Source organism: Staurois parvus, unplaced genomic scaffold (assembly GCF_062004578.1).
Source record: "Staurois parvus isolate SC_StPar_1 unplaced genomic scaffold, SC_StPar_1.0 ptg001112l, whole genome shotgun sequence".
In the NCBI taxonomy this organism is placed as follows: domain Eukaryota; kingdom Metazoa; phylum Chordata; class Amphibia; order Anura; family Ranidae; genus Staurois; species Staurois parvus.
The window spans coordinates 658,208-667,276 of NW_028318908.1; the positions used below are offsets into that span (position 1 = coordinate 658,208).

The 9,069-nt window shown below is 53.2% G+C and overlaps 1 protein-coding gene across 1 annotated transcript in view; it reads right to left on the reverse strand.

Annotated features, from left to right (window-relative positions):
• Positions 1-8,695, reverse strand: part of RPS6KL1 (ribosomal protein S6 kinase like 1) — a 28,025-nt gene extending 19,330 nt beyond the window's left edge. Inside the window, exons 1-2 of the mRNA XM_089658938.1 lie at positions 8,398-8,695; positions 619-879 (exon numbers count right to left, since the gene is read on the reverse strand). Of these exons, the coding sequence (XP_089515064.1) occupies positions 619-814 (196 nt within the window). The 5' untranslated portion in view covers positions 815-879; positions 8,398-8,695. The remainder of the gene's footprint in view (positions 1-618; positions 880-8,397) is intronic.
• Between the last annotated feature and the right edge of the window lie 374 nt (positions 8,696-9,069).

The window sequence follows — 9,069 nt, forward strand, 5'->3', positions numbered from 1 at the left end:
GGGAGAAAAAAAAAAGGTGGAGGCTAGAGAAGAGGACAGCTGGACAGAAGATGGAAGCTAGAGGAGAGGACAGGGGAAGAAGACTGAGGACAAAGGAGAAGATGGGGAGAAAGAAGAAGGATTGAGGAGAGGAACGGTGGAAGAAGATAAAGGACACAGGAGAGAACAGCAGGAAAAAGATGGAGGAGAGATGAGAGAATGAGGGGAGGGGGGAGTAAGACTGAAGACAGTGGAGTTGGGGTAAGAAGATAATAGAGAGGACAGCTAGAAAAAGATAGGGGAAAAAGGTGAGGGCAGCTGGAAAAAAGATGATGGATAGAGGAGAGAATGGGGGAATAAGATGAAGGATAAAGGAGATGGCAGCTGGAAAGAGATGGAGGAGAGAGGAAGGGACAGCAGAGAAAAAGATGGAGTTGAGAGTAGAGGACTAATGGGGGGTGATTGATCAGAAAGGACAAAGCTATACAGTGCAACAGCCAACCAATCAGCTTACAGAGGAACAGGACTAAGACATACTCCTTGGCTGCAGAATGACACATGAATGGCACTGATTGGATTATCATTCACAATATGGCCGCAGCAGATTGGACTCTTGTCTTTTCGGGTGTCCACACTGACCTGTCACCCCATTGAGCAGGAGCTCCACGCCATGCTTGTAGTGGTTGAATGCAGCCTCATACTCCTCATTAGCATCTCGCTCCTGCGCCACATGAAGCTGCTTGGCTGCATCCACCAGGTAATCCCGCTTGAATGGCGTTTTGGAAGTCGGCTCGATAACTCGATAATGACAGGAAAAGTCTCTGTCACTGCTCATCTCCCACCTGAACTGTGACACCAGGTGGGAAGTCCCGGGAAGGTGCCACCGCAGTCAGGGTGTGGCTGAAATGAAAATAATACAGAAAATTCAGAATTGTTCCCTTCCGTGGGAAGAAAGAGTAACTGTGATCATAAGCAATCAGACATGAGGTTTCGTTAGGTTTTTGTTTGTTGAAAATGAAACAAGGAATCTGACTGGTTGAGAGACAGTTTTGCTTTCAAAGTATATTTTTCCAAGTCAGTCTCAGTCTATAGCCCTTCATTTCTCCAAGATTTCCAGGTCAGAGCAGAGCTGAGGTTGTGAGCAGAGACCTGGAAAACATGACCTGTTTATTTTCCAATCAGAAATGCACTGGTGGTGAAGAGCTGTTGGCCCCATCTGTGACTGGCATGTACTATGGGGGTCACTAGCTGATCAGGGGCTCCAGCTAGGACTGGAATGTACTATGGTTGTCATTAGCTGTTCAGGGACCCCAGCTGTGACTGCAATGTACTTTGGAGGTGAAGAGCTGTCAGTGGCCCCAGCTGTGACAGGAATATACTATGGGGTGAGGAGCTGTCCAGGGGCTCCAGCTGTGACTGGAATGTACTATGAAGGTGAAGAGCAGTTCAGGGGCCCCAGCTTGTACTACAGTGTGCTAAGGGGGTGAGGAGCTGTTCAAGGGCACCAGCTGTGACTACAATATACTAAGGGGGTGAAGAGCTGTTCAACGGGCCCCAGCTGTGACTTCAATATACTATGGGGTGACTGGCTGTTTAGGGGCCCCAGCTGTGACATCAATGTACTATGGGGGGGGGGGTGACTAGCTGTTCAGGGGCCCCAGCTGTGACTACAATGTACTAAGGGGGTGAGGAGCTGTTCAAGGGCCCCAGCTTTGACTTCTATGTACTATGGGAGGGTGACTAGCTGTCCAGGAGCCTCAGCTGTGACCCCAAAGTCCTGTGCTGGGAGGAAGATGGGTATCTACATTATTACAGCATTACTCTATTGGAGAAATGTGACGCTGGGACAGTGAGCATGGTGTGGAGACAGACAGAGCACAGGGAAGGGGTCACAGGTACAGTGATGGAGAGCAGGTTGCCAGGGACAAGGATGGAGAGGAAGGCTGTCAAGAATGGGATGGAGATGGATCTCAAGGGACGGAGATAGAGAGTGGGTTGCCAGAAATAGGGATTGAGAGGGGTCGCCAGGGACAGAGATAGAAAGGGATCATCAGGATGCAGAGATGTCACCAAGAACAGGGATGGAAAGGGGTCACTGGGATCAGGATGAAGAGGTGGCACCATGGATAGGAATGGAAAGGGGTCATCGAGATCAGGATGAAGAGGTCACACCATGGACAGGGATGGAAAGGGGTCATCAGGGACAAGGATTGAGAGGGGTTGTCAGGGATGGGGATGGAGAAGAGACACCATAGATGGAATTAAAAGGGTTTTCCCTAGGGATGAAGATGGAGAGGGAGCGCCATGGATTGGGATTAAGGGACAGGATGGAGTTGGACCACCAGGGACAGGGATGGAGAGGAGACACCATGGACAGGATTAAGACAGGTTACCGGGGACAGGGATGAGAGTGGTAACTAGTGATGGAAATGGTCCAACCAGGGACGGGGACAGAGACCATACGCCTGGGATGGAGACAGAGAAGGCTTGCCAGGGATGGGGATAGAGGGGGCTCACCAAAGATGGGGATAGAGGGGGCTCACCAAAGATGGGGATAGAGGGGGCTCGCTAGGCATGGGGAAAAAAAGGGCTTGTCATGGGAGGGGATGCAAAAGGCTTGCTAGGGAAGATGGAAAGGGGGTCACCAGGGACAGGGATGGAGAGGGGTAGCAATGGATGAGGTTGTTGAGGGGTTGCCAGGGATGGGAATGGAAAGGGGCCATATGGATAGGATGAGGGATCATTAGGGAAATGGATGGACAGGGCTCATCAGGTATGGGGATGTAGAGGAGACAACATGGACAGGATGGAGAGAAGTCTAAGGGGATGGTGATGGAAAGAGGTCATTAGGGATGTGAATGGAGAAAGGTAGCCAAAGGCAGGATGGAGAGGGGTCATTAAAGATGAAGAAGGGTTGCCAGGGATGGAGTAAAAAAGGGGTTACCAGGGACAGGGATGGAGAGGGGTTATCAAGGATGAAGAACAGTCACCAGGGACAGGGATGGGGGGGGGGGGGTCACTGCAGATAAAAAAGAAATGCAAGGGATGGAATGAGGGGATAGAGAAGGCATGTCAGGGACAGGGAAGGCATGTCGGGGATGGGGAAGGTGTGTCTAGGACGGGGATGGAGAAGGTATATCGGGGATGGGGAAGGTATACTGAAGACGGGAATGGGGAAGGCATGTCGGGAACAGAGAAGGTATGTTGGGGATGGGGATGGAGAAGGCGTGTCAGAGATGGGGATGGGGAAGGCATGTCAGAGATGGGGATGGGGAAGGTATGTCAGAGATGGGGATGGGGAAGGTATGTCAGAGATGGGGATGGGGAAGGTATGTCAGAGATGGGGATGGGGAAGGTATGTCAGAGATGGGGATGGGGAAGGTATGTCAGAGATGGGGATGGGGAAGGTATGTCAGAGATGGGGATGGGGAAGGTATGTCAGAGATGGGGATGGGGAAGGTATGTCAGAGATGGGGATGGAGAAGGTAATTCAGAGATGGGGATGGAGAAGGTAATTCAGAGATGGGGATGGGGAAGGTAATTCAGAGAAGGGGATGGGGAAGGTAATTCAGAGAAGGGGATGGGGAAGGTAATTCAGAGAAGGGGATGGAGAAGGTATGTCGGGGAGGGGGATGGAGAAGGTATGTCGGGGATGGAGAAGGTATGTCGGGGATGGAGAAGGTATGTCGGGGATGGAGAAGGTATGTCGGGGATGGAGAAGGTATGTCGGGGATGGGGAAGGTATGTCGGGGATGGGGAAGGTATGTCGGGGATGGGGAAGGTATGTCGGGGATGGGGAAGGTATGTCGGGGATGGGGAAGGTATGTCGGGGATTGGGATGGGGAAGGTATGTCGGGGATTGGGATGGGGGAGGTATGTCGGGGACGGGAATGGGGAAGGTATGTGTGGGATTGGGATGGGGAAGGTATGTCGGAGATTGGGATGGGGAAGGTATATCGGGGATGGGCAAGGTATGTCAGAGATGGGGAAGGTATGTCGGAGATGGGGATGGGGAAGGTATGTCGGAGATGTAGAAGGAATGTCAGAGATGGGGATGGAGAAGGTATGTCAGAGATGGGGATGGGGAAGGTATGTCGGAGATGGGGATGGTATGTCAGGGATTGGGAAGGTATGTCGGAGATGGAGAAGGTATGTCGGGGATTGGGATGGGGAAGGTATGTCGGAGATGGAGAAGGTACGTTGGGGATTGGGATGGAGAAGGTATGTCAGAGATGGGGATGGGGAAGGTATGTTGGGGACGGGAATGGGGAAGGTATGTCGGGGACGGGGATGGAGAAGGTATGTCTGGGACTGGGATGGGGAAGGTATGTCGGAGATTGGGATGGGGAAGGTATGTCGGGGACGGGGATGGAGAAGGTATGTCGGGGATGGAGAAGGTATGTCGGGGATGGAGAAGGTATGTCGGGGATGGAGAAGGTATGTCGGGGATGGAGAAGGTATGTCGGGGATGGAGAAGGTATGTCGGGGATGGAGAAGGTATGTCGGGGATGGAGAAGGTATGTCGGGGACGGGGATGGAGAAGGTATGTCGGGGACGGGGAAGGAGAAGGTATGTTGGGGACGGGGAAGGTATGTTGGGGACGGGGAAGGTATGTCGGAGATGGGGATGGGGAAGGTATGTCGGAGATGGAGAAGGTATGTCAGAGATGGGGATGGAGAAGGTATGTCAGAGATGGGGAAGGTATATCGGGGATTGGGATGGGGAAGGTATGTCGGAGATGGGGATGGTATGTCAGGGATTGGGATGGGGAAGGTATGTCGGAGATGGAGAAGGTATGTTGGGGATTGGGATGGGGAAGGTATGTCGGAGATGGAGAAGGTATGTCGGAGATTGGGATGGGGAAGGTATATCGGGGATGGGGAAGGTATGTCGGGGACGGGAATGGGTAAGGTATGTCGGGGACGGGGATGGAGAAGGTATGTCGGAGATTGGGATGGGGAAGGTATGTCGGGGACGGGGATGGAGAAGGTATGTCGGAGATTGGGATGGGGAAGGTATGTCGGGGACGGGGATGGAGAAGGTATGTCGGGGACGGGGATGGAGAAGGTATGTCGGGGACGGGGATGGAGAAGGTATGTCGGGGACGGGGATGGAGAAGGTATGTCGGGGACGGGGATGGAGAAGGTATGTCGGGGACGGGGATGGAGAAGGTATGTCGGGGACGGGGATGGAGAAGGTATGTCGGGGACGGGGATGGAGAAGGTATGTCGGGGACTGGGATGGGGAAGGTATGTCAGGGATTGGGATGGGGAAGGTATGTCAGGGATTGGGATGGGGAAGGTATGTCGGAGATGGGGATGGAGAAGGTATGTCAGAGATGGGGAAGGTATATCGGGGATTGGGATGGGGAAGGTATGTCAGGGATTGGGATGGGGAAGGTATATCGGAGATGGGGAAGGTATGTCGGAGATGGGGAAGGTATGTCGGAGATGGGGAAGGTATGTCGGAGATGGGGAAGGTATGTCGAGGATGGGGAAGGTATGTCAGAGATGGAGAAGGTATGTCAGAGATTGGGATGGGGAAGGTATGTCGGGGATTGGGATGGGGAAGGTATGTCAGGGATTGGGATGGGGAAGGTATGTCAGGGATTGGGATGGGGAAGGTATGTCGGAGATGGGGATGGAGAAGGTATGTCAGAGATGGGGAAGGTATATCGGGGATTGGGATGGGGAAGGTATGTCAGGGATTGGGATGGGGAAGGTATGTCGGAGATGGGGAAGGTATGTCGGAGATGGGGAAGGTATGTCGAGGATGGGGAAGGTATGTCGAGGATGGGGAAGGTATGTCAGAGATGGAGAAGGTATGTCAGAGATTGGGATGGGGAAGGTATGTCAGAGATTGGGATGGGGAAGGTATGTCAGAGATTGGGATGGGGAAGGTATGTCGGGGATTGGGATGGGGAAGGTATGTCGGAGATTGGGATGGGGAAGGTATATCGGGGATGGGGAAGGTATATCGGGGACGGGGAAGGTATATCAGAGATGGGGATGGAGAAGGTATGTCAGAGATGGGGAAGGTATGTCAGAGATGGGGAAGGTATATCGGGGATTGGGATGGGGAAGGTATATCGGAAACTGAGATGGAAAAGGTATGTCGGGGACAGGGATGGAGAAGGTATGTCAAAGACGGGGATGGGGAAGGTATGTCGGGGACTGGGATGGGGAAGGTATGTCGGGGACTGGGATGGGGAAGGTATGTCGGGGATGGGGAAGGTATGTTGGGGATTGGGATGGGGAAGGCATGTTGGGGATTGGGATGGGGAAGGTATGATGGGGATTGGGATGGGGAAGGTATGATGGGGATGGAGAAGGTATGTCAAAGACGGGGATGGGGAAGGTATGTCGGGGACTGGGATGGGGAAGGTATGTCGGAGATGGAGAAGGAATGTCAGAGATGGGGATGGAGAAGGTATGTCAGAGATGGGGAAGGTATATCGGGGATTGGGATGGGGAAGGTATGTCGGAGATGGGGAAGGTATGTCGAGGATGGGGAAGGTATGTCAGAGATGGGGAAGGTATGTCGGGGACGGGAATGGGGAAGGTATGTCGGGGATGGGGATGGAGAAGGTATGTCTGGGATTGGGATGGGGAAGGTATGTCGGAGATTGGGATGGGGAAGGTATATCGGGGATGGGGAAGGTATATCGGGGATGGGGAAGGTATGTCAGAGATGGGGATGGGGAAGGTATGTCGGAGATGGAGAAGGAATGTCAGAGATGGGGATGGAGAAGGTATGTCAGAGATGGGGATGGGGAAGGTATGTCGGAGATGGGGATGGTATGTCAGGGATTGGGATGGGGAAGGTATGTCGGAGATGGAGAAGGTATGTTGGGGATTGGGATGGGGAAGGTATGTCGGAGATGGAGAAGGTATGTCGGGGATTGGGATGGAGAAGGTATGTCAGAGATTGGGACGGGGAAGGTATATCGGGGATGGGGAAGGTATGTCGGGGACGGGGATGGGGAAGGTATGTCGGGGACGGGGATGGAGAAGGTATGTCGGGGACGGGGATGGAGAAGGTATGTCGGGGACGGGGATGGAGAAGGTATGTCGGGGACGGGGATGGAGAAGGTATGTCGGGGACGGGGATGGAGAAGGTATGTCGGGGACTGGGATGGGGAAGGTATGTCGGGGATTGGGATGGGGAAGGTATGTCGGAGATGGGGATGGAGAAGGTATGTCGGAGATGGGGATGGAGAAGGTATGTCAGAGATGGGGAAGGTATATCGGGGATTGGGATGGGGAAGGTATGTCAGGGATTGGGATGGGGAAGGTATGTCAGGGATTGGGATGGGGAAGGTATGTCGGAGATGGGGAAGGTATGTCAGAGATGGAGAAGGTATGTCAGAGATTGGGATGGGGAAGGTATGTCGGGGATTGGGATGGGGAAGGTATGTCGGAGATGGGGAAGGTATGTCGGAGATGGGGAAGGTATGTCGGAGATGGGGAAGGTATGTCGGAGATGGGGAAGGTATGTCGGAGATGGGGAAGGTATGTCGGAGATGGGGAAGGTATGTCGGAGATGGGGAAGGTATGTCGGAGATGGGGAAGGTATGTCGGGGACGGGGAAGGTATATCAGAGATGGGGATGGAGAAGGTATGTCAGAGATGGGGAAGGTATGTCAGAGATGGGGAAGGTATGTCGGGGATTGGGATGTGGAAGGTATATCGGAAACTGAGATGGAAAAGGTATGTCGGGGACAGGGATGGGGAAGGTATGTCAAAGACCGGGATGGGGAAGGTATGTCAAAGACGGGGATGGGGAAGGTATGTCGGGGACTGGGATGGGGAAGGTATGATGGGGATGGAGAAGGTATGTCAAAGACGGGGATGGGGAAGGTATGTCGGGGACTGGGATGGGGAAGGTATGTCGGGGATGGGGAAGGTATGTTGGGGATTGGGATGGGGAAGGCATGTTGGGGATTGGGATGGAGAAGGTATGTTGGGGATGGGGATGGGGAAGGCATGTCAGGGATTGGGATGGGGAAGGCATGTCAGGGATTGGGATGGGGAAGGTATGTTTGGGATGGGGAAGGTATGTCAGGGATTGGGATGGAGAAGGTATATAGGGGACGGGGAAGGCATGTCAGGGATTGGGATGGGGAAGGCATGTCAGGGATTGGGATGGGGAAGGTATGTTTGGGATGGGGAAGGTATGTCAGGGATTGGGATGGAGAAGGTATATAGGGGACGGGGAAGGTATGTCAGGAATAGGGATAAAGATGGTGACACGGGATGAGACATCCTATGAATTATGAGGCAGTGATGTATAGTCACACTCGCCGTGTCAGTGGAAGAATCTGCGGAGAGGTCACCAATGATGGAAGCAGCACACAGGGAACGCAGTGGGAGGAGCATCCATCACACACAGACAACGGGGCCCGGGGCCCCTCCTTACCTCCTGAAGGTATTTCCAGCATCAACCGGCTGCTCCACCCTGAGATCTGCCTCCCCCTCCTCATAGCCTTGTAATGACATCATACTCCAGCAGCCAATCAGCATCCTGCTGCAGATTAAAGGGACATACACATGCAGTGTCAGGTGACGTCAGTCGGCTTGGTTGGTGTCGGATTGATGAACCCTCTGAGGGACATTCACACCCCAATACAGGAAGACCAAGCAAAGTCTTTGTTTCAATCTCCTAGTAATGGTTGCTAGGGGTAACAGTCCATTCCTCCCAGTCCAATGAAAGAGTGGGAAGTGTATCACTGTGTACTGTAACCATGGCTGACAGCCAATCAGATTCCTTCTCTCACCTAGTATGCACAGCTGAGGATTATCAGCTACAATGTGATTGGTCCAAAGCTTTGCCAGCTCCGCCCTTTAGTCCTGAGTACAGCATTGTGGGCGGAGTCACAGGGGACAGTAAGAGAAGTTTGGAGTCTCCAACATCGGTCACACACGGTCCAATCAGTGTACAATCTCAATACTTAGAAGGTCGCCCACATATCACTCCCTCCAATCATATTGTACCGTAGGGGGGGACACAGGGCGCTACTCCCCCTCCCGCAGACTGTCACCGGGAACCACCAGCCCGTGCACACCGCAGAAGAACCACACCTCAGCTCCG